The sequence below is a fragment of the Nannobrachium achirus genome (genome assembly GCF_963921795.1).
Source record: "Nannobrachium achirus genome assembly, chromosome: 7".
Classification (NCBI taxonomy): domain Eukaryota; kingdom Metazoa; phylum Chordata; class Actinopteri; order Myctophiformes; family Myctophidae; genus Nannobrachium; species Nannobrachium achirus.
In genome coordinates, this window is record NC_137816.1 from 28,032,769 (window position 1) to 28,053,619 (window position 20,851).

The 20,851-nt window shown below is 41.9% G+C and overlaps 1 protein-coding gene across 1 annotated transcript in view; it reads left to right on the forward strand.

Annotated features, from left to right (window-relative positions):
- Positions 1 to 2,428: 2,428 nt before the first annotated feature.
- cdh8 (cadherin 8) overlaps positions 2,429 to 20,851 on the forward strand; it is a gene marked incomplete at both ends in the record, with an annotated part of 90,270 nt that continues 71,847 nt past the window's right edge. Inside the window, one exon of the mRNA XM_080730154.1 lies at positions 2,429 to 2,741. Coding sequence (XP_080586280.1) covers positions 2,429 to 2,741 — 313 coding nt within the window. The remainder of the gene's footprint in view (positions 2,742 to 20,851) is intronic.

The following is a 20,851-nucleotide window of genomic DNA, read 5'->3' on the forward strand; positions in this document are numbered from 1 at the left end:
AAACTGGCTCCTTTGTTTACATCTGCTCCTGCATCTGATCACGCTGAGAACACATCAGGCTGCGTTGTTCCACAGGGACCATAATCTGTGAAATCCTATAGTGTGATGTGCTACAATATTACATTCTCATAGTGAGTGCATTTGTTATACTATAAAGAAATGTGTTATCCTTATGTGTGATGGAACCAGATAAAAAAAAAAGTTTCAAAATGCCTGCAGTGTGAGCCCAGCTTTAGAGATAGCACTTAGTGGTCTCTGTAGAGTGTTAAAACAGAAACCAAATTGCTTAGGGTGAGGGGGGAAATTACCCATGTTGAGTTGGACAAGTGAATTGTTGACCTGCAACTTTTCTACCTTCGAGATGACTGCCAATGTGACCTCTCATCCGAACATAACGTATCTCAGGGATCAAGAGCTAATTTAAGAGGTGAATTAAAAGAGACACTTTCATTTCGAGTTCATTTGAATAATTCCCTTAATGTCTGTCTGTCTGTCTGTCTGTCTGTCTGTCTGTCTGTCTGTCTGTCTGTCTGTCTCTCTCTCTCTCTCTCTCTCTCTCTCTCTCTCTCTCTCTCTCTGACTCTTTCTCCCATTCCTACACCCCTCTGTCTTTCTGATGTCTATATATATATATATATATATATATATATATATACATATATATATATATATATATATATATATATATATATATATATATATATATATATATATGAAAGACTAATTATTCTCTGAATGCATATGAACCACACGCAGATGTTGTCTACTTACAGTATGTTTGCAACGGCCTGGCACAGCATTGTCAGACTCATTAGTTACAGTCAGCGTATGTAGTGAAGAGCCAAGCGCTCAGCCTAGCACATAATGCTGCTTTGGTGAACTAATGAAACTGTAATTACAAAAATAATGAAGAACGCGCAGTATCGTCCAGTAATGTCAAGGGCTTAGCTTTTAGTGGGCTTGATTCATAGTGTGCAGTATTTTGCTCATGGATTTTTTATGGACTCTGATGAATTTCCATTCTAACATGCAACTTAGACTATATAACACGGAATAGCTCACGCCTGTACAGTGCAAAGCCTTTGGGTTCTTTTTTGCATTTAGAGAATTTCACAGAGTCCAATATCCGCCACTTTGCGTATGTGTATGATGTATTTTGTGATCTATAACAAGGCTCTATGTAGGCTAAGGTCCATTTCCAGTGCTGCTTATAAAGTTATCGTCCCCAGTGGGGCTCATTTAGCAAAGGGTGTGGAATAGACTCCCAGTTGCAGCACAATGCGTTGCAGCATGGCTGTCAAAGATGCAGCATCCTGGCAGTATAAAGGCTGTCCTTATCAAAACATAAGGGTATCAACTAGGGGTGTGGGGGTTCTCTTTCTCGCCATGCGTGGGCGGGTTCAATATTTTTTTTTTTTGATGAGGTACTGGTCAAATAGTTTAACCCTGTCATAGTAGGCGAACTTTCAGCGAGGATAACCGATCCACAAGCTCTCAGCGCGTTGTGTTGCGACGCGTTGTGAGCTTGTAGATCGGCTCATTTCAGGGAAGGGATTTGGTGTAGATGGAAAAAGGAGAGGATCCAGTATAGACCCCTGGAGAGCCCCCGTAAACTAAATAGGGTGTAAGTGGTTAAAGACCAGGTGAAATGGCTGTTTTGCTTATTTTATTTTGAAGTTTCAGTTATCAGCCAATCAGAATTATGGACGGACCCTTATATTCATAGGGTTCATAATTCTTTTTTGTTAGGAATATCCAAATTGTCCATATAGGCTATTATGCTCTAAAAGCATGAAAATATTATCTTTCATTTCACAATGTCTTTAATATAGGCCTACCTTTTGAATTCAATTGTGATCTTATCAAACACAAATATAATTCTTATCAAAAGAAAATGCACATATGTAATAACTTTGTGTGCACTATACAGTTGTATATAAATGCAACATTTACCATTCCCCCCATATTTCTTAATTATTATATTTTTTTCTTTTCTTTGTTTATTTAAAAAAATATCTTTAGAAACACATATGTTTTTAATGGGAAAATGGGAATTTTACTTGAGTTGTGACCCATAAAAAAAATGTGTCTGTGACCCACAAATGGGTCCTGAGACTCCCAACCCACTGATTGCCAGCTCACATGGTAGCCTACTTGGCAAGTCTCACTCACTTATTGATCATTATATGGTCGTTGTCGGGTGGAAACCTTGTATGTACAAGACCGTTTGTTTTGTATCATTTTAAAAATTAACTAAACTAGTGAAAATAGCAGATCTACAAGCACACAACGCCTCACACCGCGAGGCGTTATGTGCTTAGATTGGCTGTTGTTGACAGCCTTGTATGATGAAGCAGGGCTTTACTTGGTGAAAAAACATACAAACTTGAAACTTGTTGATACAAGGTTTCTGCCCGACAGTGACGATATGTTTGTCCTGTTTCAGCTACACACAGACTTGGACGTAGGCGGCAAGAACATCAAGTATGTGCTGGCGGGCGAGGGGGCGGGCACCATCTTCGCCATCACCGAGCTGACGGGGGACATCCACGCCATGAAGAGGCTGGACCGCGAGGAGAAGGCGGAGTACACGCTGACGGCCCAGGTGGTGGACGCCGACACGGACCTGCCCCTGGAGCCCCCGTCCCAGTTCATCATCAAGGTGCAGGACATCAACGACAACCCACCGCAGTTCATCGAGGGCCCCTACAGGGCCTCTGTACCTGAGATGTCTGCAGTGGGTGAGTCATAACACGCAGGCGCACACAAATGAACGCACGCACGCGCGCACACGCACGCACGCACGCATGCACACACACGCGCGCACGCGCACGCACACACACACACACACACACACACACACACACACACACACACACACACACACACACACACACACACACACACACACACACACACACACACCTCTGCTAAACATACACACACACACACCTCTGCTAAACAAAACAGTATACATTCCAGAAGACATACACATTCGGTTGTTGGAAAAATAATGAGCAAATATTTGGGTCATTCATTACTCTTCCCCCAGTTGGGATAAATCACAGAAATAGGTATTTGTATGAAGAGCCCTATTTGGGCAGGTAGCCGATTATATACCATAAGGTAATAACGCAAACCTATAGGGTGTACAATCACTGGCATAATACCAGCTTGTATGTATGGTATTATGGCTTGACGTTTGTATAGTATTTCCTCGTAGACATGCAAGAGAATAAATCCTTGAATTTCCTTGTGGAATATACTGTATACAGTACATGCAATTACAAATAATCCAAATATGTAAAACAAAACAAGTTTCTTTCCATGTGACGATCATGCACTTGAGAATTGATATGACGCAGACCTCCCCATGCTGTAGTGAGACGTATAGGCCTAGCTCACAACGTACATAAACATCATGTTTTTGGGGGATATTTTGTTATCATCATAACAGAACAGGCAGCAGACATACAGTACATATAAACGCATTGTTGTGTCGTACACAAACCCACACCTATTAGCACAGCCCTTTGTGAACACAATGCTGGCATCCACAGTTTGCTTGACAGCATGGAAGCGCTGCTAATTGCCCGCGGCTACGGCGCCCCATCCATACCGGCACATTCTCTCAGCCTCCCGGTAACAAGTATACACACAAACCGGCTCAAACATTCTTTCTTTCTTTTTTTAACAACTGCCGGTAGGATAACATTATTCATATATTCCCACATACAGTACACATACAGTCTCATTCTAGCATCCATGCATATGAATTACTACTGTCTGATCACATGTATTTCAAACATATCGCTCGCGGTTGTTTGGTGGAAATCTGCGAGTGAAATTTGTACTTACACTTTTCAAGCGAGCCCTCCGGTTGACCCCCGGAGCAGCGGCAGGCTGTAGCCTGAGTTATACTTAGCTGTGTGGCGGTGCCTCGCGCTGAAGATAGCCGATCTATAAAGCTCAGGATTTGTCGCAGCGCGACGCATTCTGAGCTTGTAGATCGTCGGTTTTCAGTGAGCGACCAAGCATAACTCTGGCTTTATTGTGAATACTTTTTACGAATGGCCGGCCGTAGATCAGCTCGCTTCCCGTTAGCTGTTTTGACATTGGGGGAGTGGAGAAGGCAACGGAGGTCCATTGTTACGCACTGGTACGCACTTGTTACTGTGATGCCTCGTTGGGGGTTCCTCTTGTTACCTGTCATGAAGCTGATATAACATCCGAGGCCAAGGCAGGCAGGCAGGCAGGCGGTGGTGGTACGGATGGAACTGAATCCATCAGTGGATCCATCCACGCTCTATGGTTGCTAGACTTCCTACTATGGCTTCCTTCCAGGCTGTAATGGAGGCTTCAGTTTGACTTAAGTGTCAGGTCTGTTTGCTCTTCATCTTGTGGTGGGAGAAGTAGCCTAATCTTTATCTCTCTCTTATTTTTTTACTTGAGTAAAAGTAGCAAGACCACAATAAAAAGTATTGGTATCAAAATATGCTTATGTTACCAAAAGAAAGTTCTCATTATGCAGAATGGTCCATTTCACAATCATGTCAGTGGATTATAATTAGTAATGAATGAATGTGTTCATCACTTTATATGTTGCAGCTGGTAAAGGTGGTGCTGAGTTTAATTAATTGATGTTATTATGGGTAGATTAACCTATAATAATACGCAATCATGTATCTGTTAATATACATTTTGTATTATTAATAATATCCCCAAAAAGTTAGCAAAGTAACTAAAGCCAATTACTTAATTAAATGTTTTGATACTCAATACTTCTACTTCAAAAGCAAAAGACCCAAGTAAGTATCTCAAAGGAGTTCTTACTTGAGTAAATGTACTTACAGTATTTCCTTTCCAACTCTGCATACCGGTATGTCTGCTCCTGATGAACTTTATTCGTATTCTTTTATAAAAGAGTAAACGCAGTAAACGCAAAAGTGCTCCTGTAAACAGTACATTTGCTGTGAACTGTGTCGCCTGAACTCTTGTTACTCAAACCGGGGGTTTTACTTTCATCGTTGGAATCCCAGCTGAAATGGATCTCTCCGAGGGTTTTTCAGTCGGCGCAGGCTGCTCTGCAACGGCTCTGGTGATGGGCTATACGGAGCAAAGTGCTGCTTTGACAGCACACTGCGATTTGCCAGTGGGACTGCAGCGTAAGAAATGGAAGTCTGCGTTTCTTTGTTGATTGTTGTTCCCTTTTTGTCACTACTGATTAATTAAACATTCACGCCTGTTCAGCTGTTCGCTTGAAAGGGTTTTCTTTCAACATCTTGTTTTCATCTTGTTAAGTTTTCATGCAGGCGGAGTGTTATGCGGGGAATCAAAACCCTGGACAACCAAACCATAAGTCATTTTTGCCTTCATCTCCAGTCTCATATTCATAAATCACACGCAGGTTTTCTTTACTGTGAGTTTTCGTCTCCATCCCGGTGAAATGAGATTTTCCCTGCATAAGGCCATGGTTTACTGAAAGTGTGTTGAGCAGTGGAATACTAATAAAGTCTGCGGGGAAAGACGAGAGGAAATAAAGGGATGTTGACATAACGTCTGCTCAATGTGAACATGTTCTGACAGCAGCATGGAGCCAAAAATGATGAAAAAGTAATTACAGCATGTGCTTAAAACATGATGGAGTAATATCTGGTTGTTGGATCGCTATTTAACCTGGGGGATTCTCAGCATGAGCATGCAGGTATGTTCCAGGATGAGAAGCACATCTGTGGCCTTTTGATCAAAAATCCAGACAAGCTTAGCTGCTTTGTTGCAGATGGCAACCAGTTGGTGGATAAAACACTCCACCCCAGAATGTGAGTCAAAGCATTGATAGTAAAAACATTACTCAGGCAAATGTGTACTTGCATTCAAAAGTAGAAAATACAAATTACAGAGTCCATTTTCTTTTTTAAGATTTGTTTTTGGGCTTTCATGCCTTTATTCGATAGGACAGTAAACGGGGGGAGAGAAGGGGAGTGACACGCGGCAAAGGGCGTCCGGATCGGGAATCGAACCGGCGACGCCGTCAGGCATCAGTGCCTATGTGGTATGCGCCTGGACCAGTAGGCCAGTGGATGCCCCAATTAAATTTTCTTTCAAGCATTGCTGTATTGACATTTTGAAATCCCCTTCCCCTGCCCAAAATAAAATATTTTCAAAAAATGTAAAATATTAAAAAGTAAGAAAATAGTGAAAGCTCACAAAGCATTGTGGCACATTTTGAGCTACATACAAATAGCTATTACGTTTAATAACAGGGTCTCATTTAGAGAGCTAGTACAGCCAGAAAATTGAAGCCTGAAAAAACACAAACAAAGAGATCAATATTAGAATCATTTAGAACTAATAAGTGTCCCCTAAATCTTGCTACACCGCAAAATGATTTTGCTGTGTTGGCTAGAAGTGTGCATCGAGCCTCCTAGTATTAATTTAGCATCTGTTCCTGTTTAATAGACAAAAAATAGAGGATTTTTTTTTTTTTACTACAAAACCAGATCGATTCATTTCTGATTTGATTGTTATCACCAACAGCGTTAGCCTGACACCAGGTATTAAAACCCAAATTAGATCAAATTGCGTGGCAGGTGGGTATCGCTCCTCAAGTAAATCCATTACCATTCCTCCCCCGCTTCCTGGCTGCTGCACTGTAACGCTGAGAGGCAAACCGCTAAACAATTAAAAACGGCACACGGCTCCTATCTCTCACCATTCAATAAAATGAAAGTCAGGGAAAAGTCAGAGCAAAGCCACACGTCTCAGGTACAGTACTGTAGGACAAAGGCAGTGGTGGAAAGTAACTAAGTAAAGTACTGTACTGTACTGTGTATGGTTTTGATGTACTTTTAGTTTGCTATCGTGTATTTCCATTTTCAACATTTCATACAAATATCGTATTTTTTACTCCACTAAAATTATTTGACAGCTTTAGTTACAAGTTACTTTGCAGTAACATAAAACCACTTAAACTATTACCCTGCCTGCCCTGACAAAAAAAAGGTACATAATTTTGTATTTTGAAACAAAAATGTAGACACCAGAGAGTTAAGCCCTACTTTATATTTAGCCTATTTGAAAACAACCGATCTACAAGCTCACCACGGGTCGCGTTCCAGCTGTTTTAAAAAACAAATATGAAATGTAGAGTCAGCATAATGACCACTTTTACTTCGGTACTTAACGTATATATTTATTCCAAAACATTTGCACTTTTACTCAGGTAAAATGTTGAATACATGGCTTTTACGAGGACTTTTACTTATACATACTAACGAGCAGTGGTGTAAAGTAACTATGTACATTTACTGTACTTAAGTACAGTTTGAAGTATTTGTACTTTACTTGAGTATTTCCAATTTCCAATACGTTTACTTCTAGTCCACTACATCTCGGATCCAAATATTGTACTTTTACTATACATTTATTTGAAAACTTTAGTTACTAGTTACTTTGGAGATACAAATTATATTATAAGACATACTTTAACCACTTTAGACCTATTTTATGCCATTTGAAAATAACCGATCTACAAGCTCACAACGTGTGAGCTTGTAGATCTGCTATTTTCAAACTTATTTTACTTTTAGTACTTAAAGTATATTTTGATGCCAACACTTTCACACTTTTACTGAAGTACATTTTGAATTTTGGACTTTCACTTGTAACAGAGTATTTCTGCATTGCAGTATTGATACTTTTACTTAAGTACAATATGTGAGTACTTTGTTCCAACACTGCTAACGAGAGCACCTCCAGTACTTCCTCTGCCCGCTGAACAAAAAGCTTCTTTCTCCTTCAATTCCCCATTAACCTCGCTGCTCCCCTGCTGCACAGGAAACATGACGACCTCGGCGGCCCCATGTCACATATCTCATCCGGTCGCGCGGACGACTTTCTGAGGGAGAGCGTGACATTCAATGAGGCCGAGGCATGGGGGGTGTCTATCTGGCTGTGATCCCTGACAGATAAAAGGTGGTGGATGATATTTGTCCCCTGGTTTTAGCTGATCTCACGCGCTGGAACACATTTCCAGGGGCCAGCGTGCGAGAGACCCCGGCGATGCCCGAGGTGGAATGAACGACCTCTGTTGTCGGGGATGTGTTGCCTTTCCTGCAACAAAGCGGCTTGTCGGGATCTTTGATCAAAAAGACATTGATGTGTTTCTCAAAGCACACTGGAACATACAGTAACCTGCACGCCCAGGGTGAGAGTCTATAGAGGTGGACAGCAACCAAGTACGTTCACTCCACTCGAGGACTGTATATTGAATATTTCGTCACTGTCGGGCAGAAACCTCTTATCTCCATATTCTAACTGTTTGTGTTTTTTTCTTTTCCGTAAATGAATGCCTACCAGTGCTTCTCAACCTTTTCAGGCCGCGACCCACAAAATAATCATATTTTAACTGGGGACCCCCTCACACCCTGACGAGCACTAAGAGTTGAGGCATTACATTTTGTATAACACGGTTCTATTGTAAAAATAGCAGATCTACATGCTCACAAGTGAAGTGATGCGTTTTTGAGCTTCTAGACCTGCTACAGCCTACTAGATGCTTTTGCTTTAGTAACCGTTTTGGGCATTATATGAGGTTTCTACCCGACAGACACTGCAAAACCTGCAGCACCAGCGTTTTGTTATGATCTGGCTGTATGTCTGCTAATCTGGCAAACCACTGGACTGATCAGCGCCAAATTGTGTATACATGCTGCCAGTAGGCCACAGAAGTACTTTTTGAATTATTTACTTTTACAATGGTCTCTAATCAAGCTGAAACCGTGCCCAATGTTGGAGTCACACATCATAAATACATCAAGAAAACAGACATCATAGCCTGTCAGAGGCTGGTCACATGAAGCTATTTTTGAATAGCCAACATATATGCACAAAGTGGTTCAAATGATTGTGATGCTACGTTAACTGCGTTTGCAGGGGACCCCTTGGACTGGTGCAGCGGTTCCCAAACCTTTTAGCCTGGGACCCGAACTAGTGAAAACAGCTGATCTACAAGCTCACAACGTGTTGCTTTGCGCAGCATTGTGAGCTTGTAGATCAGCTATTTTCACTACTTCTTAAAAATGTCTAATTTTCTAATTTATCGAATTTCTCAAAATGTTCTTTTAATGCTTGAAGAATTACTCTTTTTTTGGGAATGTTTTTGGAACATGTTTCGAAATAAATAATAATTAAAAACAAAATATAGGGAAACCAAAAATGAAGGGACCCATAAAAATGTGTCCGCGACCCACAAATGGGTCGCGACCCAGTGCTTGGCAACCAGTGGACCAGTGTATATCATGACATTAGGGATCGCCATGCAAGCACATCTCTCAACGCTGCACTGCAACTCTTGCAGACTGCGTCGGTACAGTACAGTATGTCCTAGATCCATGACCTCCATGTCAACCATGAGCCATGGCTTTGTGACAATCCTGACATCAATGGAGAGTCGACCGCTGTTCATCAATTTATATAATCCAATTAATATTTGATGTGCTCTTCACACTTATGGAACTCTGTCAGCTCCTGAATCTATATTCATGAGATAATCATATTTCAATTTCACTTCAATTAAAACTGAGTTTGTTGCTTATTTTGTGCAGGGTCCGTCCATATGGGGACTTATGATTCATTTGCACGGGATGGTCTCAAATCTCACTGGATTTGTGGGCCCTGATTTGCTGTTAATGGGGTGTTTGACTTTAAGGCCAGTACATGCACACACGTTCACACGTCTGTCTCTCCGCCATATGCTGGAATTACGAGGCTTATTATGTTACCTTCTGCAGCTAACAAGGGGGTTGCGATGTAGTTGAAAATGACTAAATCTGCTCGAAGTGATTCAGGTAATTAGGAGGGGGGAAGGCGGCGGGGGGGTCACTAGACCATCCTCCCCTGCTGAGTGTGAGTGTGTGTGTGTGTGCGCACGCATGTGTGTGCGTGTGCGAGCGCAGGAATGACAATAATTGCTACACTGCCGAAACAAACTTGCTGAAAGTTGTTTCGCTGCCTGGAACGCACAGACGAGAGAAACGCCCCAGGAGTGCTCGCTGCTGGCGCCTGCGCTTCATTATCAGGCCGATTAATAAACCGGGCGCGGAGACAGATGGCCCATCTCTGCCTCCTCGCGGGCCGCGCTCTGCGAGAACCCCGGCAAAATGAATCCGTGTACGCAGGCACGGGGGCCCCCGCCAAATGTGTCAGGATCCGCTAAATTGGAGTGTGGACACAAAGTCGAAGTGACATTAATAGATTACCTGGAGTTGATTTGCATTTCGTCGCTGTCAGGTGGGAACCTTGTATGTCCAAAATAAATTCTTTTTTATTATTATTTAAAACAAAGTTATAAGTAAAGTGAAAATAGACAATCTACAAGCTCACAACACGTTGCATCGTGACGTGTTGCGAGCTTATAGATCGGCTATTATCACCACTTTAGTTTGACACTCTTGTATGACGAATTAGGGGCATTAACACACAACAAAACATCAACCTTTAAAACGTGGAGATACGAGGTTTCCGTCCGACAGCGGCGGTTGCAGACTTATTATGGCCGTGGGCAGCGGGACTAAGAGGCCCAGCGACCGTCTAGGTTTGCAGCCTTTAATGATGATTCTGATTACACTCTCATCCCCCCCGGCAGCTGGGAAAATAAGAAAGGGCTTGTCATTACAGATATCGATGATGAATGAGCCGACTTGATCGAGGTGAGACGCGTGTAAATGAGTGGAGAGCAGACCTTTATCAGAGACCATTGTCTCGTATTTGTCACTGTCGGGTGGAAAATGTGTATGTTCAAATACTACTACTTTTCATAAAATAGAATAAAAGAAATGACTTTGTTCCGAAGCATTCAGTGTAGTTACTATTTAGTCTCAAGTCTCTTGTTAAAGGAATAGTCCCCCCCCCCCCCCCAAAATTACTTTTCTTCCATCCATTACTCACCCCATGGAGACTTGAATTAGTGGATATTCTTTCGTTTTTGTCGCATTCCTAACACAATAATTGTAATATAAAAAATTTGGACCCATTGATTCCGGACGGAGACACAAAAGCATTTGTGTCTCCATCCTGTCTCCATCCAGAATCAATCCATGGGGTGAGCAATCGATAGAAGAAAAGTCATTTTGGGGGTAAACTATTCCTTTAATAGTTTTCTATTGTTTAAATATTTATAAAACCCACAGACAGACTAAATTTCAACCTGGCGTCCATATTTTGGGCGTGTCATTGGTACCAAAGTAGATCGGCTTGCAGATCAGCTATTTTCACAACTTTTGCAAAAGTCATACGACCAAGTATAAAATAGGTCATTCATTTATGGGGGGAAAAAAATTAAATGAAATACGGAGATACAAGGTTTCTGACCGACAGCGGCGATATGTTGCACCATACATGAGACGCCTCATTTTGATCACAGGTGAATTAATTCACACACTTGCGCTTGAAAAATTATCCAAAACAGCCCACAAGGGATATCAATGTTGATTTATGCTACAGACGTGCGTGCGTGTGCGGGTGCATGCGTGCTAAATTAATAGTTAAAAATTCCTGTCTCATGGGCTGGAGCCATAAAACAAACAACAGAGAGAGAGTTAACTTATTTTTCTTACTTGTTCTAGCAACTATTGGGGACACGTTCATTTTTGACCCATTTTAAATACCAAAAGCAGTGTTTCAATATTTCAACAATTAAAGGTTATTTGTTAAAATAAGTGTTAAATAGCTTTATACTCTGATAGTAACCATTGTTATAGCACAAAATATAACACAAAATATCACTAAACGTCAACTATCACACATTGTATTGCCACCTGGCCTACCTGGCCTGCCATTTGTTTCTCTCCTCATTGCCTTCTTTCAGATCAATACAAGGACAGCTGGGATATTTTGAGAACATTTCATGCTCCATTTAGGCCAGATGTGATAGAAGGAAAAAAAAATCCCAAACCTTAATTTACCTACGAGTAATATTCCACTACGTTGAATGGTCACATGCGGTAAATCTTAAAGGCGTCTCTTTGCATGTCTGCAACGGAACTCATTAATCATGGTTTGTCACTTGTTCTCAACATTGGGTCCAGGGACCACCCAGGGTCCAAATGGACCCTTTGCAGGCCTGTAACTAGTCTGATAGGGCACAGGAACGAATATTATCAAATAGGGGATCCATGGCCTGATACATCAAACTGGTAGTCCTTGATGTAAAAAAAGAAAAAAAAAAAGAAAAAGAAAACCTTCAGAAATCACAGGATTTAACATCCAACCCTCCCAAAAAAATCCAGGCAAGTATTTCAGGGTCACCAACATCAGTAAAAAAAAAAAAGAAAACATACATTTATAGCAGCGTCTTTTATGTGTGCAGCAAAGAGCCTTCGGGCGTTTGAGCAGGGAAACGATGTGAGCCATGGTGTCTGTGTGTGTCTGCCTCTTCCTCTCTGATCCCAGGCTCCGGGCGGTGGCCTTGGCAGATGGATGGAGTGGCAGGGGGCCCCTGGCCCTTTAACACGCTGGGCAGCTGGGCCAGCGCCGGGCCAGGGGCTGGGGCGAGGACACATCTGACCACCAGGGCTCCTGAGCCAGGCCAGAGAGGGGAGGGGAGGGGAGGGGGAGGGGTGGTGGTGGCCGTGGTGGGAAGTAAAGTAACTAAGAACATTTACCCTAGTACTGCTCTGAAGGACTTTTACATTATACATTAAGCACTTTAGCCCTATTTTATACCTTAGCTATTTGAAAATAGCAGATAAACAAGCTGTGAGCTTGCAGATCTGCTCTTTTCAAACATTTTGTACTTTTACTTTTCGTACTTTAAGTACATTTTGATGCTAAGACTTTCACACTTTTAGGGTGCCCACACACCAAAATACCTAGAGTGGAATCCGCCAATGCATTTCAATGAGAATGGAGCGTATTTTGCAGAAATCCTCTACTGGCAAAAAAACGCTGCATTCTCATTGAAATGCATTGGCGGATTCCACTCTAGGTATTTTGGTGTGAGGGCACCCTTACTCATGTAGGCCTACTTTTTGAAATCTGGTAACAGAGTATTTCTAGATTGCGTTATTGATACTTTTACTTTTGAGGTACTTTTCCTACTCAATGTTTGATACTGTACGCATATATGTTGCAATTTGTACTCTGTTATTATGACAGGTTTCGTTAGTTGCTTTGCCGATTTAGATTATTATTACAAGACATACCGGTACATAACCACTTAAGCCAGAGGTATTCAACTAGATTAGGCAGGGGGCCAGACTTTATGTCGGGCATGTGTGCTATAGGACAAAACATTGGACATAATGTCCAGGACCATTATGGTAACTTATTAAGGCTTGCTTTATACTGCATTCATGCTTTTTGATGTTTGATAGGATCATTTCTGTGCCAGTCCTCTATAATGCACTGGCTTTGATTTGGATATTGAGAAAATAAGAAGTACCGGTAGATATTTCAGTGCTCTGTGCACAGCTCTCTGGAGTATTGTGAGTCACCAGAAGAAAACAAAAACGGCTGTTTTCGATGAATTTATCATGGTTAAAATGGAGTTTGAAGTTACAATGGGTGTGTATATGGGGAGGCGTCCTGCAGGAGGAGTGCCTGGTAACATTTACAACAAATTTCTAAATATTGAATCAAGCAAATTAAAATCTGTTCAGGGTGTTCGTAAAAGCCTGATTAGACAATAACGTGACCAAAAGTTTTTTGAAAGTGAAATATCCCTTTAAGTAAAAAAAATGTAGTGGGCTACTTTTTCCACCACTGCTTAAATGAAATGTATACTTCTGTCCACCCTTGGTGGAGGTTGGGGGTGGGGTGGGGCTGGGTCAGGGCAGGGGCGACGGCCATTGAGGTGGGCGGAGACTCACAGGCTCAGCTGGAGTGGCGAGGGTCAGAGCGCTGATCCTGGCCAAGGCTTAGTTCTCTCTCCTCTCTCTCTCTCTCTGTCTCTCTCTCTCTCTCTCTCTCTCTCTTTCCTCTCTCTCTCTCCAGTCTGCCTCGGTGCCAAGCCAGCCGGCCTGCCCTGTTCCCTGGCCATGCTAAATAGAGATAGGACAGAGCTGCGAGGCAGAGGGGATTTAACTGACACGCTGGAGTTTCTCTGTAAATAAAACCGCTGCTGCTCCTATCTATCTCACCTCGTTTGGCAACAGCATGTGGACCGGTGGTGCACACACGTGTGCAGTGCAGTGTGTGTGTGTGTGTGTGTGTGTGTGTGTGTGTGTGTGTGTGTGTGTGTGTGTGTGTGTGTGTGTGTGCGTGCGTGCGTGCGTGCGTGCGTGCGTGCGTGCGTGCGTGCGTGCGTGCGTGCGTGCGTGTGTGTGTGTGTATAAATTTGAACACACAGAGTTACAAATGGATAATTTAACATAATTTAATTGCTCGTCAAATTGTCACCGACGTGTGGGTTTTCGGCAGTGGTAGGTAAAGTACTAAAAAGTACCAATACTGCAATGTAGAAATACTCTGTTAGGGTGCCCTCACACCAAAATACCTAGAGTGGAATCCGCCAATGCATTTCAATGACAATGGAGCGTTTTTTTGCCAGTAGAGGATTTCTGCAAAAAAACGCTCCATTCTCATTGAAATGCATTGGCGGATTCCACTCTAGGTATTTTGGTGTGAGGGCACCCTTACAAGTAAAAGTCCAGAATTCAAAATATACTTGAGTAAAAGTATGAAAGTATTGGCATAAAAAGTAGCCTACCAAAAGAATGTTTGAAAATAGCAGATCTACATGCTCACAACGCGACGCAACGCGACGCATCGCGACGCGTTGTGAGCTTGTAGATTGGCTATTTTCAAATAGGTATAGAATAGGGCTAAAGTGATTAATCTATGTTTTATAATATTATAATGATATCTGCAAAGTAAAATGTAGAGTAAAAGTTAAATATTTGGATCCAAGATGGAGTAGAAGTAAAAGCATTGGAAATTGGAATTACTGAAGTAAAGTAGCTTCAATAACTCAAAAGTGTACTTAAGTACAGTACTTAAGTAAATCTACTTTGTTACTTTACACCACTGGTTTTCAGTGTAATCGTCATACAGCAGGACAGTCGATGGAGGTATTTCAAAAAGTAGAATTTGATTCTACCTTCCATACACAGGCGACAGACACTGTTCCAAAAATGAAGGGGGAAAAAAAGAAAAAAAACAACAACTAAACATACGCCGAGACACGTAACACACATTACTTATTCATCAAATGTTATTTATTATCCATTGTAGTGCTGAATTATGGATGTAATATCATCAGGCTTTGGTCCTGAGATGCTAATGTTAGCCCTCGGAGGCTCCCCAGGCATTTGTTCTTTCTAGTCAATGTAAGCATTGTAGTCACACACACACACACACACACACACACACACACACACACACACACACAGAACACCCAAACCCACCCCTGGTTTGGTCTCCTCGATGTTAACATATCTCAGTTGCAAAGAGATTATTGTTCAGCAGTAATTTGTCCCTAGCCTGTTCCTTGGAGGATACGTATATACAGTCCCTCTCTCTCTCTCTCTCTCTCTCTCTCTCTCTCTCTCTCTCTCTCTCTCTCTCTCTCTCTCTCTCTCTCTCTCTCTCTCTCCTGTTTCATACTTTGTCGTGCGACGATGTCGGCACACAAGACTTTTGCAGATCGGAAATTAGTCTCTCTCTCTCTGTCTCTCTCTCTCTGCATGTCTTTTAATCTCTCACACGCACTTTTATATTTGGTTCTCTCCCCCTCTCTGCCACCCCATTATACTCTCTCTCTCTCTCTCTCTCTCTCTCTCTCTCTCTCTCTGTGTCTCTCTCTCTGCTGTATGTAATGCACACCCTCCCTCTCCTCCCTGGAGGCAGAACAGAAAGGTAGCCAGGCTTCCAGGTAATGAAGCCCTTCAGTGTGATCTGCATGAGATCTGCAGGCTGCCTCGCCCTGATGAATAGCAACAGCAGCCTCAATGAGACCAAGGACAAACCCAGAAGCAGAACCGCCACCGCTCTGATCACCCCCTTCCCTTCTGCACACTGCTGGCCGCCAAATAACTAACACGATGGAGAGGAATTCACGGGGAAAGAATGGTGTGTGTGTGTGTGTGTGTGTGTGTGTGTGTGTGTGTGTGTGTGTGTGTGTGTGTGTGTGTGTGTGTGTGTGTGTGTGTGTGTACCCACATGAACACTAGCGTGCCTGTTCCCTTAACAAGGGGACACTATTACAAAAAGAGGCTAACATTCAGTGAAAATAACAAATGTATAAGTTCACAGTGATGTTGTAGCTCGGCAATGTTTTGAAGAAAGAGATTCAAAACGAGAGAACAAAAGAGATTCGGTGTAGAGGGGGAAAAAAGAAGGGGGACCAAGTGCATGGCCCCCATCCGGAATCAATGGGGGTACATTTGTTGGCATCAACTTATTGGCTCAGGAATGTTCTAGAACAAAACTCAAGGCTTCATGGGGTGTGTAATGTTTTGGGGGGCAAACTACTCATTTTAATTAATTCACAAATGTTGCATTTACATAGTGCCTTTATCCAATGCACTTGACAGTGTGCATTGTGCTCACCCATTCCTGACAGCGGAGGACAAAGCAGATTCCAATCTGGATATGGCTCAGATCTGATTCAGGCTGGATTTGGCTGCCAGTGCAAATGTGGCCTTATATATTAATCAGTATTTCGTTTCCCAAGCGGCCGCTCTTTATGACAGTATTTCTAAAACATTTTTATTTTTTTGCCATGGATCCCCAAATTGATATATTTGGCCGTGGATCTCCCATCTTAGAATGTTTTGTGCCAGGGACCGAAAGACTGAAGAGAAAATAAAATCTAAATGATTCAACATTTTTCAAACACTTTCACGATTTTTCTAAAAGGTGCTGATGCTGGGGACCCCCTGGAACCCCCTCAAGGACCCCTGGGGGTCCCTGAAGCCCACTTTGAGAACCTGTTATCTATGCCCTCTGTGCCACTGCCACCCTGGCAGCCACTCAGTGGCGTCAGTTCAGTAAAAGCTAAGGTATGGCAACATGACTGGTGTCTTGCATGCGCGCGAAGGCACTCGTGCAAGACAGTCGCCATACCTTAGCAACAGGTATGATACATTTATTTTAAGAAGTACATTTTATTTTTTTCCCCTGTTTCTACAGTTTCTTGGGCTGGATATGGCAGCCTGGAACGGTTGTTCAAGTGCAGCTAAACTTGGCATGTTAGTAAACATGCCATAATTAACAATAATGCATTGCACCTGTGCAGCTGACCTATGGAACCTGGGAATATACCATCTTGTCAAGATGGGGAGAATAAAAGTGTGGAGAATATAATTATAATACCTTTAAAGTTGTACCATGTAACTTTTTTTATAAAACAAATCTTAAAATTGTCCTAACTGTTAAATCGCTAACGTTTTAGAACACCCACTCCGTTATTTTCAGCTTCTGAAGCCTTCTCTTTATATTTTTTCTATGATCCTGGCCGTGGACCGGATTTCGCGCCAAAATGACGTAATCTGCATCATCTGTATACGTTGTGTATACGTTGCCCAATCACATCGCCGATCATGCACACATGGTACACTACCGGCCAATCACAGCTTATCTGCTCTCCAGGAAGCGCCTCCGCTTGGCTACAGTGTTTACCATGGTGAAGGATTTTAACCTCTTAATCCACAAATCCTGGCCAGAAAATTACGTTCTACCATGCGTTCTACCCCTCCACGGATTACTATCGGTCGCGGTGGTTTGCGGCGCCGCTCCGGTGGTCCGTGGCGATGGTCCGCGACGACTCCGGCCGAAAAACGGCCGAAAAAAGCAATACCGCTACTGACCACTAGTTGAACTTACACAGTATAGCTTTAAAGTGACCATTTTGTTAATTTTTGTAGTTATGTTACTGTAGTTTAACAACATAATAACCAGCACAGATAGAAAAAGAGACATTCATGGATTTATAAAAGTAACTTTTATTTTCCCCCTGGACCCAGGGTATGGCAGCTGCATACCCCTGCCATACCCAATTGACGCCCCTGGCAGCCACTGGTTAAGTAAATGAAAGCAGGTGTATTTTGCTGTAATGATGATGAATAGGAGAGCTGTGTGAATGTCTGGGGTCGTCACACAGACAGGAAGTGATGGATCTGCTGTGACGGAGTCAAGAGTGTATAGCAGAAGCAGTAGCATCATCATCACCACAGAGGGAGCTACACATAAAACCTCTGCAATCTATTGCAGAGGTTCTCAGTAGATTCTTAAAGACTCATGCACAAAATATGATGTCTCACATAATATGAAATTTTGAATTAAATGAAAAGCAAATTTATGTTATGTCGCCGGCTGTTTAAAACATAAACTGAGGATTGTAGTTTGTTGAGTTGCAGTGGTTCTCAAAGTGGGCTTTCAAATGGACCCTTACAGGTCTGCAACTCTGAGAGCGTCTATTTGGTTCCATTTGTACACTCTATGGGGAGTTATGGGGTCCTTGAAATAACAACTGGGTTAAGGAATAACTTGTATTGCTGAGGGAACTTGGGGAGTGAGGAAGGGTGTTATGGATAAAGAGTGTGGGAAGGTGAGGGACAACACAGAAACACTGTTATGACAGAGGAGAGGAGGTGTGGAGACAGGGGTGTCAGGGAATGTTCCTATTTGGGTAAACCAGTTATTGTAGGTAAACCAGTAGTTCATCTTTAGATAAACCAGTTACGGTGTGTAACCCATTGGTTCATCTTTAGATAAACAAGTTACTGTATGTAAGCTATGTTTCATCTTTACACAAAGGGTTCCCAAATGGGCAAAAATCCAAAGTAAAACAGATGAAGAGGGTGGCCACTGTATAATGCTAAAGTGGTTAACTTTTAGCCGCAAATTGCAACACAGGGTTGCAATACCTCCCATAGGCAGCCAATGCATCAAAACGTTTTTTTTTCTTTTTTTTTTTCTTTTCGTTTTTTTAGCTATCTGGTTGTATTAAAGGATGTCAAACTCACCAATATTGCAGCTCTATTGAAAGCTTGGAATTTACTCTTTCTATCTGCAAAGTGTTGTTTCAGAAAAATCCACCGTAAACATGTTATGATTTATTTTCTGTCAAGAAATCCGAGCAGACATGGTTTATTTTCTAAGTGTTGAACTTCGAAAGCGCTCGTCTTCTATAACGCCATGTCCCGCTGCCTCCTGCATTATGTGACATTTAGAACCAGCTGGTCACAGGACCGTTGAGCGATTTTTTTCCACGAGCGCTTCCAAACTCCAGGACTTAGAAAAAATAATCACCTGTCCTGAACCAAATTTCTTGATAGAAACTGGCTCATAACATGTCTATGGTGGATTTTTCTGAAACAAACACTTTTGTCCAAGCTTTTCATAGAGCCGCAATATTGGTGAGTTTGACGTCGTTTAATACAATAAAAAAAAAAAAAAAAAAAAAACGTTTTGATGCATTGGCTGCCTATGGGAGGTATTCCAACCCTAGATTCATCCGATTATAAAAAGATCTAGTGTTGCAATTTGCGGCTAAAGTGGTTTAATGCCTTCAAATGCATAGTGTACCTTAACAGCGTTTATCTAGGCACTTGAACACAAAAAGGGATAAACCAGTTACTGACGTGGTTCATATTCAGATAATTCAGTCATTCGTCTTTTGGTTAATCCATTGTTTCATCTTTTCAGCATTCCCTTTGTTCATTGTTCCATACGATTTGCACAGTGCATGTGTTTCTGTATGATAATCAGCATGTTGTGTGCATTAGGCTCAGCTGTTTACATCAAAGCACATATCAGCAAAATGCATGACTTTATGTGAGAGCTGTGTCAAAGCAGAAAATGGTCTGCGTGCGCGTGCAGTGTGTGCATGCGCGCGAGCGAGTGAGAAAATGTAATTCCCACCAGACAGTGGGCTGTAAGAGAGAAAAAAAATAAACCACAAAAAACTTTGCAATAGTTGAAGTATGAAGTTTTGACCGGAGAATTCCCAAGTGGGTTTAGGTGGTTAAGGTGTGTCATTTATGTATCAAGTGTGCCAGCAGAGTGGCGATTTTCTCACCAAAACCGGATGCAGTGGTGGAAAAAGTAGGCTACTCACATTTCTTACTAAAGTAAAAGTATCAATACTGCAATATAGAATACTCTGTTAGGGTGCCCTCACACCAAAGTACCTATGAGAGTGGAATCCGCGTTCCGCCAATGCATTTCAATGAGAGTGAAGCGGTTTCATGCCAGCAGAGGATATCTGCAAAAAACGCTCCCTTCTCATTGAAATGCATTGGCGGAACGCGGATTCCACTCTCATATGGTATTTCGGTGTGAGTAAAGGTCTGGAATTCAAAAAGTACAAAAGTATTGACATCAAAATGTACTTAAAGTACCAAAAGTAGAACGTACTCATTTGGCAGAAAGTTTTCAAATATGTAAAATGTCTAAAAATCTTTTGAAAATAGCAGATCAACAAGCTCACAATGTGTCGCATTGCGACGTATTGTGAGCTTGTAGATGGGATATTTTCTAAAGGCCTAAATATATATATGGTTGAAGTGTGAATTGTAATTATAATTTGTAATAATAATAAATATAACTATAGTAACTAGTATGTTTTCAAATAGTGGAGTAAAAGTACAATATTTGGATCCAGGATGTAGTGAAGTAGAAGTAAAAGTACTGGAAATTAATACTCAAGTAAAGTACAAATACCTCAAAATTGTACTTAAGTACAGTACTTAAATAAATGTACTTAGAGTAGTTACTTTACACCACTGACCGGATCAAACCTGAACTCAGTAGCTGCCTGAAGTTGGAGAAAGTTTACATGACTCATGAGTAGCTCAAGCTGCTGCAAACTTACGAGACATGAGTCAAATCAACAGCTGCTCACTTCATT